This window comes from Onychomys torridus, chromosome 6 (genome assembly GCF_903995425.1).
Source record: "Onychomys torridus chromosome 6, mOncTor1.1, whole genome shotgun sequence".
NCBI lineage: Eukaryota > Metazoa > Chordata > Mammalia > Rodentia > Cricetidae > Onychomys > Onychomys torridus.
Window position 1 is genome coordinate 4,531,639 of NC_050448.1, and position 18,517 is coordinate 4,550,155.

The following is an 18,517-nucleotide window of genomic DNA, read 5'->3' on the forward strand; positions in this document are numbered from 1 at the left end:
AATTGAGAGCTGAAATCAATAAAATAGAAATAAAGAGAACAATACAAAGGATTAGTGAAACAAAGAGTTGGTTCTTTGAGATCAACAAGATAGACAAGCCCTTATCCAAACTAACTAAAAGACACAGAAAGAGACCATCCAAATTAACAAAATCAGAAATGAAAAGGGGGACATAATAACAGACAATGAGGAAATCCAGAAAATCATCAGGTCATATTTCAAAAACCTCTACTCCACAAAATTGGAAAATCTAAAAGAAATGGATAATTTTCTGGATAGGTACCACATACCTAAGTTAAATCAAGACCAGATAAACCATTTAAATAGTCCAATAACCCCTAAGGAAATAGAATCAGTCATTAAAAGTCTCCCAACCAAAAAAAGCTCAGGAACAGATGGTTTCAATGCAGAATTCTACCAGATCTTCAAAGAAGACTTAATACCAATACTCTTTAAATTGTTCCACACAATAGAAGCAGAAGGAATATTACCAAACTCCTTCCATGAGGCTACAATTACCCTGATTCCTAAACCAAACAAAGATATTACTACAGACCGATCTCCCTCATGAACATTAATGCAAAAATCCTCAATAAAATACTGGCAAACAGACTCCAAGAACACATCAAAACAATTATCCACCATGATCAAGTAAGCTTCATCCCAGGGATGCAAGGGTGGTTCAACACATGAAAGTCCATCAATGTAATACACCATATAAACAAACTCAAAGAAAAAAACCACATGATCATCTCACTAGACATTGAGAGAAACAATCAATCAATGGGACCTGTTGAAACTGAGAAGCTTTTGTAGAGCAAAGGACACGGTCAACAAGACAAAGCAACAGCCTACAGAATAGGAAAAGGTCTTCATCAACCCCACATCTGACAGAGGGATAATATCCAGAATATATAAAGAACTCAAGAAATTAGATGTCAAAATGCCCCACAGTCCAATTTAAAAATGGGCTATAGAACTAAACAGAGAATTCCCCACAGAGGAAGTTCAAATAGCTGGAAGACATTTAAGGAATTGCTCAACATCTCTAATTATCTGGGAAATGCAAATCAAAATGACTCTGAGATACCACCTTATACCTGTCAGAATGGCTAAGATCAAAAACACAGAAGAAAGCTTATGCTAGAGAGGATGTGGAGCAAGGGTAACTCTCCTCCACTGCTGGTGGGAATGCTAGCTTGAACAGGCACTTTGGAAATCAATATGGAGCTTCCTTAGGAATTTGGGAATCCATCTCCCCCAAGATCCAGCTATACCACTCTTGGGCATATACCCAAGGAATGCTCAATCATACCACAAGGGCATTTGCTCAGCTATGTTCATATCAGCATTGTAATAGCCAGAACCTGGAAACAACCTAGATGCCCTTCAACTGAAGAATGAATAAAGAAAATATAGTACATATACACAATGGAGTACTACTCAGCAGAGAAAACAATGACATCATGAGGTTTGCAGGCAAATGGATGGATCTAGAAAAAAATCATCCTGAGTGAGGTAACCCAGACTCAGAAAGACAAACATGGTATGTACTCACTCATAGGAGGATACTAGATGTAATACAAAGATGACTAGACTGCTACTCACAACTCCAGGGAGGCTACCTAGAAAACAAGACCCTAGGAAGGACCCAGGGATCACCCAATGACAGAGAAATGGATGAGATCTACATGAACAACCTGGACATGAGTGGGGGTAATGAAGGGCAAGGTTTGAGGGAAAGAAAGCTTAGGGGAGCAGGAGATCCCAGCTGGATCTAGAACAGAAAGGGAGAACAAGGAATAACAGACCATGATAAATGAAGACCACATGAGAACAGGAATAGGCAGAGTGCTCGAGAGGTCCCCACAAATCCACAATGATACATCCTGTGTAGACTGCTGGCAATGGTCGAGAGAAAGCCTGATCTGACCTAGTCTGATGATCAGATGGCTAAACACCCTAACAGTCGTGCTGGAACTCTCATCCAATAACTGATGGAAGTGGATACAGACATCCTCAGCCAGGCCCCAGGTGGAGCTCCAGGTGTCCAACTGTCGAGAAAGAGGAGGGACTGTAAGAGCATGACTTGTTGAGACCAAGATTTGAAAAAGCACAGGGACAAATAGCCAAAGGAATAGAAGCACATGAATTATGAACCAATGGCTGTGGAGCCCCCAGCTGGTTCAGGCCCTCTGGATAAGTGAGACAATTGAATAGCTTGAACTGTTTGGGAGGCACCCAGGCTATGGGACCTGGACCTGTCCTTAGTTCATGAGCTGGCTGTTTGGAACCTTGGGCTTACACAGGGACACTTTGCTCAGCCTAGAAGGAGGAGACTGGACCTGCCTGTACTGAATCCACCAGGTTTAAATGAATCCCCAGGGGAGTCTTGGCCCTGGAGGAGATGGGAATGGTGGGGAGGGGATAGGATGAAGGTGGGGGTGGGTGCGGGAGCGGGGAGGACAGGGGAACCCATGGCTGATGTGTAAAATTAAAACACAAATATAATAATAATAATAAAAGAAACAAGCATGTGTAAGCCATTCTAATATCCAGCAAAATAGACTTCAAACTAAAATCAATTAAAAGAGATCAAGAAGGACATTATATACTCATGACGGGAAAGATCCACCAAGATGAAGTTTCAATTCTGAGCATTTATGCTCCAAACACAAGGGTACCCACATATAGAAAAGAAACATTACTAAAGCTTCAATCACATATAAAACCCACACATTAATAGTGGGAGACTTCAATACCCCACTTTCACCTGTGGACAGATTTGCCAAATCAAAACTTAACAGAGAAATAAAGGACTTAACTGATGTTATGACACAAATGGACTTAATCGATATCTACAGAACATTCCATCCTAAAAAAAAGAATATATCTTCTTCTCAGCAACTCATTTAACCTTCTCTAAAATCGACCACATACTTGGCCACAAAGCAAATCTCAACTGATACAAACAATTGGAATAACCTCCTGCATTCTATCAAACCACCATGATTTAAAGTTAGATTTCAACAACAACAAAAAGTACAGAAATCCTACAATCTCATGGAAACTGAATAATGCTCAACTGAATCACCAATGGGTTAAGGAAGAAATAAATAAATTAAATACTTCATAGAGATCAATGAAAATGAATATACCACATACCCAAACTCATGGACACTATGAAAGCAGTGCTAAGAGGGAAATTCATAGCACCAAATGCCCACATAAAGAAGTTGGAGATATCTCACACTAGTGACTTAACAGCATATCTGAACACTCTAGAACAAGAAGAAGCGAAGTCTCCCAGGAAGAATAGACACCAGGAAATAATCAAATTGAGAGCTGAAATCAATAAAACAGAAACCAAGAGAACACTACAAAAAAATGAATGAAACAAAGAGTTGGTTCTTCGAGAAATCAACAACATAGACAAGCCCTTATCCAAACTAATCAAAAGGCAGAGAGAAAGCATCCAAATTATCAAAATCAGAAATGAAAAGGGAACTAACACTGAGGAAATCCACAAAATCATCAGGTCATACTTTGAAAACCTCTTCTCCACAAAACTGGAAAATCTAAAAGAAATGGACAATATTCTGGATAGGTACCAGATACCTAAGTTAATTCAAGACCAGATAAACTATTTAAATAGTCCAATAACACTTAAGGAAATAGAATCAGTTATTAAAAGTCTCCCAACCAGGCATCCAGGCTGTGGGACCTGGACCTGTCCTTAGTTCATGAGCTGGCTGTTTGGAACCTTGGGCTTACACAGGGACACTTTGTTCAGCCTGGAAGGAGGGTACTGGACCTGCCTGTACTGAATCCACCAGGTTTAAATGAATCTCCAGGGGAGTCTTGGCCCTGGAGGAGATGATAATGGAGGGGAGGGGATGGGGGGAAAGTGGGGTGGTAGCGGGATGGGGGAGGACAGGGGAACCCATGGCTGATGTGTAAAATTAAAACACAAATATAATAATAAGAAAAAAAAAGAAAAAAAAAAGATCAGAGTCAGGAAGAAAGATAATTTTCTATCTCTCACTGTCACTGTACAATGTTACTAGAAATGCCATCTTTCTAAGGAACTGTGACTTCTTGGCACAGTAATCATCAATGTACATTTCATGAAGGTTCACCCATATCACCGGCAGTGTGTGTTAGGATAGATGTCTCATACAACATTGTTTTTCAAATAGTTATCAAATGTTTCTGTCCCCCAGCATGGATTTGTCTCATACATACCCAAAGAATGCAGACTAATTATTGAGAAAGAGATCCACAAAGCTTGATAGTTACGACAAAGATGCCCCCTCAAGAAAGGACAAAGAGGTTCATTAATCTCAACCACCATCCTCAGAGCATAGAGAAGTATAAACAAAGGCCAATATAGCACTCATCTACATATTTAAAGGTTATCAATTACTTTTAAGGACTTGATGACAAGTATTTACAATTCTAATATCCAATGTCAATATTCTTGCAAAAGGGAATAAGAATTCAAATACTGTGCATCTTATAAAGGCAGATATGTTCCAACAGAAGTTACTGTGAAAAAAAAAAATGAATGCTTCTGGTAAAATATTTGCGAAGCTATCATCAATGAGATATTAGCAAAGCTGGAAACTGAAACATAGTTGAATGACACTCCGTACAACAGAGCTTTTATGGTTTTAATGGAATTTCCATAAAACAAAATAGTTGTTAAAAAGTCATAGAAATCAGAAAGCCAATCTTCTTGTGTAGTATTATAGAATATTAAGATAATTAAATCATTTTAGGAAAGATATTGTGTATCAATGTTTTGCTAAGTGTTCCAATTTTATTGTGAAGAAATGTGTTCCTTGAAGTGTCAAGCTTTTGAGTTGTTAATCAGACATGCTACTGAACAGTAACAATAACCAAAATAGTATCTGACAAAGTTTTGTGACAGGAACACTCTCTACAATACCCATCTCAGACAGCAGCCCAATATTGCCACCACTTCATGATAAGGAAACTGAGACTCAGAAGAAGAAAAGAATCTTTCTAAGGTCTGTCATTGGAGGTCAGGAGCTGCACAAACTCTCTGGAGACATCTTCTGGAGGCCATCAAGAAAGGTGGTTAACAGCTGGATTCCACTAGTGAGGAAAAATTCATGATGCTGTCTGCTGAAACAGGGCCAGTCAGTCTGTGAAGGAGAGGCTCTGCTTAAAATTACATTTTCCTAGGGATAGGGAAAGGTCCTTGATGTATATGGATGAGGCCCTGAGTTCAGGTCCACAGTGGACACCTGAACAGCTTGACACTGAGGCCCATAACCTCAGTGCTAAGGCCAGACACAAGACAGTCCCTACAGTGCTGTGTCAGCAGAGATGAGTATGTGAGCTCTAGGTTCAGGAGAGACCTTGCATCAAAAATAAGATGACAAGTGACATCAGTCTGTGGCTTCCATGCAGGTTTGCAAGGACCAATGTACTCTTCCTATATAGATAGTCATCACATACTTCCCCACCACAGAGAGAGACAGAGAGAGAGAGAGACAGAGAGAGAGAGAGAGAAATATTTTGTAGATGTTTGTTTGTTCTGTACCAGAACCATCAAAACAGAATCTCCACCAATCAGTCTGTGGCATCATACACTGCTACAGCATCAGCAGCCCAAACAGGTGTTTACTTCCTGTCTGTTCTGCAGGCTGAGAATTATTTTTTTTAAAAAAGAGGCCTATAAATTCTGCTTCTGTTGAATGATTTCTTTCTGTTTGACTCTGAACAAGAGAGAGAGAGAGAGAGAGAGAGAGAGAGAGAGAGAGAGAGAGAGAGAGAGAACATTCCTGATCTCTTAAAACCTTTAAATCTCTCCCATAGAAACATAAAAACAGGTCCCTACCCGTATACATTACTTTTACCCTAACATTTTTTTCAGAAACTATGTCCAAAATTGAACATGGTTGGACATGTGAATGTTTTGTTCAAAGCAGACACCCTAATCTATAGCCAAGTTCTAAAGACATTTCTTATGAGCTCTGAAGTGCTCATCTTGTCAGGAGTGAAACCAACATCACAGAAGAGGGGCAGACAGATTGTAAGAGCTCAGGGCCATGACTCCAGCTCCTATAGTGTCTTCCAAGTGTAACAGGGATATTGCACCCATGAAATCTAAACAATATGGTTGCCTGAGCAAAACCTATACAATGACACCAGTCAACCTGCTAATGCCATACTGGAATTTTCACAAGGCTCTACCCTTAGATGAAGAAATATAGGCAATAAATATTTGCTGAGAGAGGGATAATCAGTTTTACCCAGGGATGATCCCTCTCAAATGTTATCTTATTCCAAATAGCCAGTCCTAAATACGTGTACATATAAGCAGCACAGAATTGGCCCTGACTAGGCTGAGTGTGTGTGTGTGTATGTGTGTATCTATGTATATATATTTGTTCAAGTCAATAATAATTATAGGAGAGAATGTCATGAACTTAAGAGGGAGTTGGGAGAACACGGGAGGAGGTGGGGAGAGAAGTAGGGGATGAAACAATGTAAGTATAGTATTCATGAGTAATGAAACTATCCAAAAGTAATTCACAAAAGCAAAGCAAAATAACTTCTAAAATGTTTTTAATTTACTGAAGAAGCATTCTATTTTTAAACATTTTAATATATTTATTTTATTATTTTGAAGATGATGATGTAGTGTGTTGTGTGTGTGTGTGGTGTATATGTAAGCATGCATTTATAATGGAGCATATGTAGAGGTCATAGGATAACTCACTGCATGACTTGGTTTATTCTTTCCACTAGTGTGAATTCTAAGAATTACACTCAGGATGTCAGGCTTGGCAGCAAGTACCTCTATATTTTGAACACTACAGCTTGTCCAAAACTCTCTGTCTTATTAATGACAGGTTTCTTATTTGAAACGAGGGTAATGTATCATGATAAGTCAATTGAAATAAAATAAAATATGAAATGTATACTTTTTCTACAAACAAAATGTAGAGGTAAAATATTTTGGATCAAAATTTTTAACAGATGCAACAATAAAATAATTTTCTGTTACAATCATTTCTTTTACATTGATAATCCTAATGTTTTTATGATGATGTCCCCACAGATTGTTTTAGTGGAAATTTTAATTTTTCAAACATAATCTATAGTTACTTAATGAAATGTTAGAGAGAAATGAAGGTATATATTTCATTTATTTAAAAACAAGAACATTAGAGCAATGAAAATATTTAAAATTTATCTATGTCAAACATTAAATATATAGATAGCTCAAATATGCACAAAACAAATGTAAACAAGGAGCACTGTTTTGAAGCAGGATAGCTAATTTTCTAATTTTTATTCTGCTTTATTCTCTTAAAGTCACTAACCACACTAGTTAGAAACAAATATTAAAACCCTATTAAATTTAGCATGGTCCCAAAGTTAATTGGTATAAAAATTTTAAATTCTATAGAAATTTATAAAATTCTGGTATAATGTCCATATTATAATCCATTAAAAATGACAAAACTATATAGTTTATTTTTTATTAAAAGTTAGATTTCTGATGGGCTCCCATTCTTGTGGGTGTGAAAACCATACAACAGGAGAGTATGGATTTGTAATGAAACATATATATTGATACATACACATGCTGATAAGGATGATTAGGAATTCATCAATTATGCAGTGGCCATGATAAAGAAAATCATCCTATTCTCTTTAGAACACAGTGTGCCAAGGCAACAAAACAAGAGATGTATAATTGGAGTATGGGTGTGTAAACAGAATAGTAGATGGAGGGAGCAGCAACTCATATGGCAATATGGAGAGGAGAAAAACATTGTTTTTTGTAATGTGGAATTAATTGAAAAGATTCTTTATGAGTAGAACCAAAAAAAAAATTGGTTCATCATCACATAAACCTTTCCTCAGTTATAGAAAAATTCAGCACCACCACAACCCCTGCCCAAAAAGTTATTTCTATTGCAGCATTCTGTATGGTCACACTCTCCCAAACATTGTACAATTATTCTACAGCCTTGTGTGATATTTTATTTGTATTCTGACAAATAAAGCTTGCATGCAGATCAGAGGGTGGAGCTAGACACTAGATATTCATAGAGGCCAGGTGGTGGGGGCTCATCCCTTTAATTCCATCACTTGAGAGGCTCACACCTTAAGAGGCAGAGAAAAGAAGTAAGGCAGGGTGGAGACAGGATCTTGTCCTTTTCATCATCTAGAGAGGGTAAGAAGTCACTGGTGGCTGCTCCTCTGCTTTTCTGATCTTGCAGTTCATTACCCCAATATTTGACTCCCGGTTTTTATTGATAAGACTAACTAGGTTTACACTTCAATGGATCACTCTACATTCACAAATAAAATATTTCATCTCTGCATTACTTAAGTCTTCAAGTTAATGTATGTTTTATGCTTTGTTCATAATTTCAAAGGCATTTTCCTAATTCTTAATATTTGTCATGGTAAACAGAAGGTTGGAATATTATGTTCACACAACATGATAAATATAATAAATCTGAATTTTCAAAATCTTAAGACAATGTTTTAAGGTTTTCTCAGCTTCTTATTTAAATATGCCTACTTTCTTCCAAATAGTAATAACTGTTACTGTTAATCGAGCATTTCTAATTACCATACAGACACTCTATATGTTTTGGGGATTTCTACCCACAACAACCATTTAGGTAACTGTCATTTCCCCCTGACATGAATAAAGTCATAAAGGATTAGGAGACTCGATGATTTCCCGTTTGTACAGTTGACAGGATCTACTCTTGAGTTCAGCTGTCTGTGGAGTAAGCTGTAATAAATATGTCAATAACAATATATCTTATGCACAGAATATGCATTGGCATTACTTGGATTGTCTCCCAGGCAAAGATTAAAACTTTACAGAAGGAAAACAAACCCCATCCCTAAAATGTATGGGTCTGTTAACCAATACCCTGCCTCAAAAGCAGAACATAGTAGAGGCAAAATGTGCTAAATATTAATTATGTTCTTTTTTTTCCTGAGTCAGCTTAGTTTCAAATAAGACAAAAGAAATGATTTTATAGGAATTAGCTAAAAGCCATATTTTCAGTTTACAAAATTAATTGTGTATAGCCAAACCTCATGACCAGTGTCTCCATTGCTGTGATGATATTATTGTTGCAATTCTTATTTTAGTAAAACATAAATATCTTTTTATTCCCTGATGCTAAACACACACATGCTAAATTATTTATATATCCATTTTAAAATGTATTTTGCATCTGACAAGACAAGTCTCCTTAGGAACCCTTTACTGACCTACCTGTCATTGTCATGGGGTAAACAGTGTCACCTTTCTAGTGCACAATGAATTACAAAAAATTTGCAAAGCGTACCATCCATCATGCTGGCACTAAGTAGGTTTGCAGAGTAGATATCAGATATTACAAATGCTCTTTAGACAGTTACTAGAAAGCACAAATTGGAAGCATATACAAAACAGACCTATGATGAATGGCCATGACAGCTTTTCAAAGTAAAGGGGAGATACTCCTCTGCAAATAACCTTGTCAAAACCAAAAGATGTGGGGAGCTTCACTGGCAGTCAAAATAGAATAATTTAAAAACTTGTTAATGGCTCTGCCTCATAGAAATTCATGAACACAGAAGGTAGTCAAAATAAGAAAGGAGATATGTCTGAATCAGTAGCAGCAGCAGCCAGTCAAGATTAATTCAAATTGGGGAATGGTCAAAGATACACAAAAGTCACCATTTCTCTTGAAGTTGTTCTGTGTGAATTTCAATGTAACAACAACCCCTTAGAACATAGATGCAAAGTGTATGCACAAGTTCTGTATGCATATATATACAATAGTCAGCTATAGTTGTTTTACTTTTGAATATTGTAGTCACATTATTTAAGTCTTAAAAATGTCATCAGATACATACATCTTCATGCATCTATTTATGTACTATGTGTAATATGTGTGTTATTACATATTAAAATAGCTATTCTTATGTCCTTACTTAAGTCACAAGACTAACTTTTTCAAACTGAAGTCTTCAGATAGAAAGAGTTGTCTTATGTATAACTGCATTTAGTCCCTAAACCACTAAATATTTCAAAGGAATATATTTTATATCTGCTTTCATCTTCAATTTCTCCTGTCTAATAATTGGTTTATTACTATTTTTAAAACTTCTTTACTAAAATTTTATCAGATATATTTAGTCCTTTTTTAAAATTGTGAATTGCCTAAATTAAATACAGATGGAATTTTCCTCTATTTCTATTGTTTATGTACACATTTAAAATCTTTAAGGAAAACATGGGACATTTAAACAATTTAAAGCTACTATATAAATTACTTAAAATAATAGAATAACCAAGGTTTGTTACATTGCAACTTACATTTTTTTTTATTTTGGGGTTTCTGAAGTGTGTACAGAATGCATGTGTAAGAAGGTGGTAAGGCTTCCATTTTGTGTTGTTTCTCACCTTGACTTTTAGCAGAATTTCATATAACTAGCACAAGGAGTTTTACTACTAATTAGATTTAATTTAATGTTAAATATAAAACACAAGGAAGCAGTCAATTTCATATGTTATTTACTCTTATTTATTCCATAAATATTCTGTAAAGCTTAGTTTATTGTATGAAACAATGAAAATATTTAACACATACCACTGATAAGATAAATATGTACAAAATTTTGAAATATCTGGAGTCAGGTCCATGGAACTGATGGTCTAACAGTATTCCAGTCTCCATGGAGAACTAGGTTAGGGGAACATGGCTTTTCCATATTTCCATGATCAAGAAATCATCAATGTTTGCCAGGAGAAATTCAGAACCAAGCAGGTAGGAAAGAGTCCAAAGACTTACTAAATTCTTAGTGTTGTTTGTTGTTGTGCTTGGGGTGTGGGTTTCATTGGGGTAGGGGAATGATCTGAATGTACTTGACAATTAGTAATAAAACTCCTTGTGCTAGTTATATGAAATTCTGCTAAAAGTCAAGGTGAGAAACAACACAAAAATGGAAGCCTTTCCATCTTCTACTACACATGCATTCTGTACACACTTCAGAAACCCCAAAATAAAAAAAAAAAAAATGTAAGTTGCAATGTAACAAACCTTGGTTATTCTATTGTTTTAAGTAATTTATATAGTATCTTTAAACTGTTTAAATGTCCCATATTTTCCTTATAGTTGATTAAAAAGATTTTAAATGTATACATAAACAATAGAAATAGAGGGAAATTCCATCTGTATTCAATTAGACAATTCACAATTTTAAAGGACTAAATATGTCTGATAAAACCGTAGTTTACATTGAGTCAGAGCAGCTGCCATACAAAGCAAAAATGCCATTATTTCTCTCATGCATGTTGTGTGCACTCTCTGCCATGCATTGTTTCAGAGGACTCACTTAGTTATTTTAATTATCACGTGGTCCTCAAGAGAGCTAAGAAGTTCAGCATCATATAAGAGGTAGCAAACAGTGAGTACCTACAGTGTGAGCTTTAACTTGCAAGGCTTTAGAAGTTTTGTTCTTAACCAGAAAGCCAAAAGAATTACCAAAGCTAGCTAACCCTGAGAGGTAGAGAAATAATCCACACCTGGCTCCCCTTCACACTTTCGTCATCATGAATGCCAGCATGCTGCATTTCAAATCCCAAATGTGTGAATAATCATATCAATTTTCCTCTTCATTTCTTATGTGCATAAACCAATTTCAAATGCAATTCTTGCCATTTATATTCTCTCCCTACATATCAACATATTCAAATTGGCCTCCTTCAAAACCATAAATGAGATTCTCTTGAAATATATGGACTGAGAAAAATGTGACTAACTCAGTTGCACCTTCAACACCTTTGAATTAAATTCATGTGACATGTTTTCACTTTCAAAATGTGACAAGTAAAGATTCAGGCACTTCCCATCTTCTTTGATCGCTAGTATTGCTACCCAAAATGTATTTAATGGCTACTTTTGTATGCTGTACCCTGCCAGTTAGTTCAATTTGGATGAAAGCTGTTGTTTTCTAATTCCATTTCAAGAAAAATGACAGAGACAAATGGTCAAATTACCTGGAGAGTTCCTTTGGCAGAATAGGCTGCATATGAGTAGAGCAGATCTTGGCTATGGCCTCTTCTGGCTTCTTCCCTGCAAGGTTGGCCATCAGGATAAAAGCACTGGCCAGTGCTGCTCACAGTGATGGTGCCTGGAGAGGACCCAGGGAAATCCAGCAACACTGAGTAGTTCATCAACTGTGTATCTTCCAAGCCCAATGCAGTCCAGAGATTCTTAATCTTCTTTGAAATCTCCAGGTCATCTTCACTTTTATAGAGTTGTACCAAAGTTCTGAAAATTTTTAAAGCATATTTAAAAACTAGAGGAAGTCTTTACAATTTGGATATATGACTATTCATATGTGAGCAATTATTAATAGATTTTATGGGATATTGAAGGATAAATGTGACAAGATCTGACCCTAAGAGAATTACAGAGTGATGGAGGCGAGGTGCATGAAGGCGATCATATTAAATCAAAGCAGGATAAATTTATTTTTCAGGTAGGACTACAAGGAAATATAAATGCAAACTACTGCTTTGTTACTTCTGATTCTTCTAACAACATTTTAAAAAATCCATGTACAGTCAGGTTCTGCACCAGAATCATGATGGGGAAACATGAAGGGATGACAAAACCAAACTAGAGGGAACTCAAGAAAGCTGGATCAATGGCTGTGGAGCCTTACATAGGATTGGACTAGGCCCTTTGCATAGTGAGACATTTGTGTGCCTTGATCTGCTTGGGGCGGTGGGGGGGGGGGCACACACTGGTGGTTGGATCAGAATCCATCTCTGGTGCATGAACAGGCTTTGTGGAGCCCACTACCTATGATGGGACACCTCATGCAGCCTTGAGGCAGGGGGAAGGCACTGGACTTGCCTCTACTGAATGTGCCTCCCCATGGGAGGCCTTGCCTTCTTGTGGGTGGGAGTCGGGGGGTGGGTTGGGAGAGGGAGGCTGGGGGGGGGGAGAGGGAAGAGGGGGATCTTTGATTGGTGTGTAAAATGAATGAAAAAATTTCTTAATGAATAAAAAGAGTATTGAATAATCGGCACCTACTGATATTTAAAATAGAACTCTGTTATGTCCCCTTTCCACACTCAATGTTTAAGTTTGGGTCTAAAATGCTCCTTGGCAGGCTCATGTGTTTTAATGTCTTGTTTCTTAGAGGTCTGGGAGACTAAGAAATTTCAGGAGCTTGGTGCCACTTATGGTGATCCTTGAAGAGGATCATCTCACATGATCTATAGCTTAGCTCTTTGTTTCTGTATCCCTCAAGAGATGTGAAAAAGCCATGTTTCAAGCTTCTCACCATGGAATGAACCCCTCATGTCACCATGCCCTCCCCAATATAACAGACTTTTTCGTCTCAAATTTGAGCCAAGATTAACTGCTACTTTGAATTGCTTCTATCCCACATTTAATCACAGGGAGGGAAAGGTATACAACAAAGTAGCATCTGAAATAAGCCTTTCAAGTCAATGTCAAGGTTTTGAGTGGCATTACATGGAGACTAAAGGTCTGTTTGGGAGGCTATACCATCCTCATATATAAGAACATTAGCTGTTAATATTATTGCTCAGTTTTGAATGTCTGAATCAGTTCCCTAAAATTGGTACTCTGAAATACTAAGTCGCCAAATGATGAGTTGGGAATTTAGTGGGGAGTGCTTTGATCACAGGTGAAAATTACTTATTAATGCAATTAGCACTCCCATAAACGAGGCCAGAAGGAGGTTTAGGCTTTTTCTTCAGCATATAAGACAGAGCTAGAAGGAACCTTCTGTGAGGAAGCAGGCCCATCCCAAAGATTTGTAGACAAGGAAATCTTTGATTTATCAGCTCTGAAACCATGAAAATAAATTTTTGTTTGTAAGTTGCCAGATCTAGGGTATTTTGCTATAGCCACTCAGATGGAGTATGATAACTATCAAATTACTGATGACTATGAATATGTACAAATTTAAACTATTTGCCTAAATTACAGCCATCATAGGGTAGTACCCTATGATGCTTCCACCCAATTCCTCTAAGACATCATTAATTATGAAACATTCCTTCATTTTTGTTTTTTGCTAAAAATCATGTGATCACCAAATGGAAATTCCATTACCTCTTCTCTTACCGTTTTAATTTTTTCTTTAATTTTTGAATTATTATTCACAAGATGACCTTCAGAAAATATTTATTGTAATATTAGATTAGTAAATTAATATTAATATTAAATAATAAAAAGCAGTGCTAGTTATTTTTATAAATAGGTTGAAAAGTTCTTCCTATTTTCCATTGTTGAGATGTTCCTTGAAAGAGTATTGAACTTTATCACACATCCTGATATGTTCATTAAAACAATCATAAGATCCATTCTAAATGATAGAGTACAGCAAAAGAATTTCTCTCATGTAAAATCAAACTCTATTATTAATAGGATGCATTGGAATTTTTAGATATTTTGTAATTTTCACATCTAGTTTTAAAAGCAATGTAGTGTTAGCAGCAATGTTCTGTTCAGGAATATTTTCTGTTTAACTTTGCCAAGAAATTATACAAACCTCATAGATAGGAAGTATTTTCTTTTGATTCCTTCTCTGAGCGAGATCAAATAAGATTAGAATATTTGAAGACCATTATCTTTAAACTAAAAATGGTTTGTAATTGATGTCTTATTATGGAAGAACTATGACCTGATTGATCAATACCTTTAATACTATATGTGCTTTTTGTTTCCTCTTTGAACCTCGGGCCTTTCATCACTGTGGCCCACTTGCTATTCATCCTCAGCTTTCCAGGCTTTGGCTCCTCACTTGCACAACACCTTTTCCTCCATTTGGTTTCCTGCTTACTTTCTCTCACTGACTGATCAATTTAACATAACAATCTTCTCAAATGAATCCATTGCAACATGCATTCATCCGAAAACTTATTTGTATGAAGCACATTTGTACTTTTAGAATATCAGTTTCAAAACACTATCCAGTGAGATTATTCAATGAGAAAGAGCCCTTGCCACCATGCCTAATGGCTTGAGTTTGATCCCAGGACATACAAGGTAGAAGGAAAGAACAAAGTCTTACAATTTGTTATGTGACCTCAATCTGTGCACCATGGCAGGGGCGCGTGCATGCACACACACACACACACACACACACACACACACACACACACAAATAAACATAATGTTTAGAAAATACTACATCAAGTAAACATGCAAGATATTGACTACTTCCAATCAAATTATGTTTTTTCAATAATTATTCTTTCCATAATATCTAAGGAGAAAATCTCTGGAAAAAGTGCTAAGATTATGACTTAGGATATTTTTTCCATAAACTATAGTGTGGATATTTGCTTAGAATTTTTAGTGCTATTCTTTTATCTATTAGAGATTAAATAATTTAAATCTACTGTACTGTACTTGCAGGTTGAATTTAATTGAATACAAGAGCATCTTTATTGCAAGTTAAACAATACTACTTCATTAACATAAAACAGGCATCTTCAAAGATGCTGGCAAAGCTTATAGATGCACATAATTATAGGGTTGCCAGTCTATCCAAAAGGGCTAGTTTGGGTTCAGTGAGAGACCTTGTTTTAAACATTTAGTTGACCATTGACATCTACATGCACCAGCACACAAGGGCACACACCACACACAGACACAGACACAGACACACACACACACACACACACACACACACACACACACAAACTGACAGTGGAATATCATTCATTCATAGTGTATAACATTCCAAATAGTCAAGCTGTTAATGTTTGATTTCTTTTTGTAAAAGCTGTCCTACTTCATCCTTGTATTTAAATTTATACAAACTTTTGTTTAGCTTCATTCCGAGTGTGGTGTTTCAGAAAGGGGGTCTTACCTTCATGTTCTGGAAGGTAATCTAGAGCAATGGCAATAGCCTAAATTGTTTGGGGAAATCTCTTAAGACTTCGCTGAACAACAACTTGAGGGGGGCTTTCTAATGCTTGTCACTTGTCAGTGCCATTATTATTAAATAATCTGTGGCTATTGGAAGCCATTTTCAGCTCTCGTGGCATAATTTCACTTAAATTATTGCATATGTACACACATTTTTAAATACAAAGAATAATAGGTTCCCCTATGGATTTTCAAAGCACTCTTGGTGCTCTTCCTCCTCTCCCTCAGTGTTTTCTTTCCTCTCCTCTCTCCAAATGAAGTACCCCAACAGTTCCCCCATTACCCTTAAACAGTATCTGTGTCACACTATCCTCCTTTCTAGAATCTCCCATCTACAACATACATATCATTCACCTCTTTTACTTTCCTTATCTCTGTGGCTACTAGAGTTTTTATACTCAAATAAAGATTTGGAGCTAGGATGCTCAAATAAGAGAGAACATGAAGCCTTTGTCTTTGTGGCTCTGATTGCTTCTCTCAGTATAATATCTGTTAGTGACCTGGAATGCTCCATTGTGAGGAGTGGCTTTTGGTCTCATAATGCCAGGAGAAGCTATGCAAACTGCCAAGGGATAGGAGTAATAAGCAGTCCTACACTGTCGTAAAGCCTATGAACTACCACAATGACTGGACCATCGAGATACCTCCAGTTGTGCAATTTGGCACCTTTCTCTTGGAGACAATCAACAGCACTCTGTCTGGACTGTTCTATAGGAGGAAACCCATGTCTGGTGACTAAGCCAAGTACCTGTTAGTTAGGTACCTGTAACATCCCAGCAAGCCAGGTATGTAACTTATTCCATTCCCCATGGCTGGAGAATCATAGGCATTAGAGGAGAACCTATTACTAAGCCAATATAATTAGAAACTGCATTGTAAACACTTCCATCATACTCTCAGTTAAGTCCTGCTCTCATCTTTCATGACAAACTTTTTGTACCGAATGAAGACTAGTAAAAAGATCCTCAACTGTTCAGCATGGACAGAATAAGTGACTGTGGGGTACCTAACCCAACTGATATGTCTGCATCACAACTACTATAAGCAAGATTCAGGGAAAATCACAGATGAGAGAGCAAAAAGATTGTACAAACCAGGGGGTCAGGATGTCTCCTGTGAGATAGCGTCTTCTACAGATGACAGGAAACCTGCACTACGGATGCCTAAATAAGACCAGCATAATGATAACACTAGTTGACATGCCAATGAGGACAGGGAAAATCCCACATGGTCAATGGTCCATGCCTGCTGAGAGGAAGAATCAGTTTTCTTCAGGATGAATTCCCACATAGTTTGTTCAAACTCAAACTCAAGTGGTCAGACCTGGACACGTGTATATATGAGCAAAGCTAAATTTATTCAGTAGGTTGTATAAACTTGCGAGAGCAATTGCTCTTGCGCTTTCTCTCTCTCTCTCTCTCTCTCTCTCTCTCTCTCTCTCTCTCGTGTGTGTGTGTGTGTGTGTGTGTGTGTGTGTGTGTGTGTGCATACAACAACAATTATGAAGCAATGAAGAATTTGGGAGGTGTGGACTATGGGGAGAGTTAGAGGGAGGGGGTAATATTGATGTAGATTTCGTGTATGAAGCTCTCAAAAATAAAACACTAAAAAGCAATAAAATACACTAAATCTACACTACTAAATCTTGGTTTATATTTGTGTTATGCAAAAATTCACTAGAAGTCTTATGAAATCAAACTCTAAATTATATTATTTTACATTATACAAATACTTGTAAACATTTCACTTAAATAAATAGCAGTCAATGTCTCATTGATATGAGTGGCTTTTGTGAGAGATTCTTTATATGATCTAAAATTTCTTAGAATGTGAACATTGCAGCTTTCCCAATTTTTTAAATCTTTCTTTCCTTGCAGTAAATGTTTTGTGAGACATTATAAGCACTTCTGTTATAATTAAGCAGGTTTCTATATTAAACCAGAAATGTTATTAAGGAATTAACTGCTATGCAATCTCAATTCACTAATTAAGAAACCTGCAAAAAATAGAATTGTGTTACTCCAAACCACACAGTATTTATTTGAGAGAAAGTTTTACTCTGACTTAATTTTTAAAATAAGGGTTTCCATGGGCCAGTAGTTCTGGCAGGTAGCACAATGAACTGTCATGGCTGAGACTTGAATTTGGAATTAACTTTGGCGTTAATGTTTCAGTGGCCAACAGAGACTTGATACAGAAGGAGTTTGGCTTTGTTAGACCAAATTCTGTTCATATCAATGTTCAACACCTGCTACTGGATGAGCCACCAAGCAGCACTGATGTCAGAACTGGAGGAAGTGGTGCATGCAGTACTCATAGTTCCAGGGTGACTGCCAAGACTGTGGTCTAAGTGAATGGGCAAAGAAAATATCTCAGGAGTGATACTCACGTTACACTGAGGAAAAACAGCATATTTTCTAGTACTCACTAATATTTTCTTATATGTGTATACAGAAGAAAAATGCTCACATTTATTCTGTGACAATTGATATTATGCATATATTAAAAAGTCAAAAGTTGAGCTAAAGGGTTTG

The 18,517-nt window shown here is 36.8% G+C and overlaps 1 protein-coding gene across 1 annotated transcript in view; it reads right to left on the reverse strand.

Annotated features, from left to right (window-relative positions):
- Positions 1–12,501, reverse strand: part of LOC118585534 (inactive N-acetylated-alpha-linked acidic dipeptidase-like protein 2) — a 221,945-nt gene extending 209,444 nt beyond the window's left edge. Inside the window, exons 1-2 of the mRNA XM_036190212.1 lie at positions 12,479–12,501; positions 12,062–12,335 (exon numbers count right to left, since the gene is read on the reverse strand). Of these exons, the coding sequence (XP_036046105.1) occupies positions 12,062–12,335; positions 12,479–12,501 (297 nt within the window). The remainder of the gene's footprint in view (positions 1–12,061; positions 12,336–12,478) is intronic.
- Between the last annotated feature and the right edge of the window lie 6,016 nt (positions 12,502–18,517).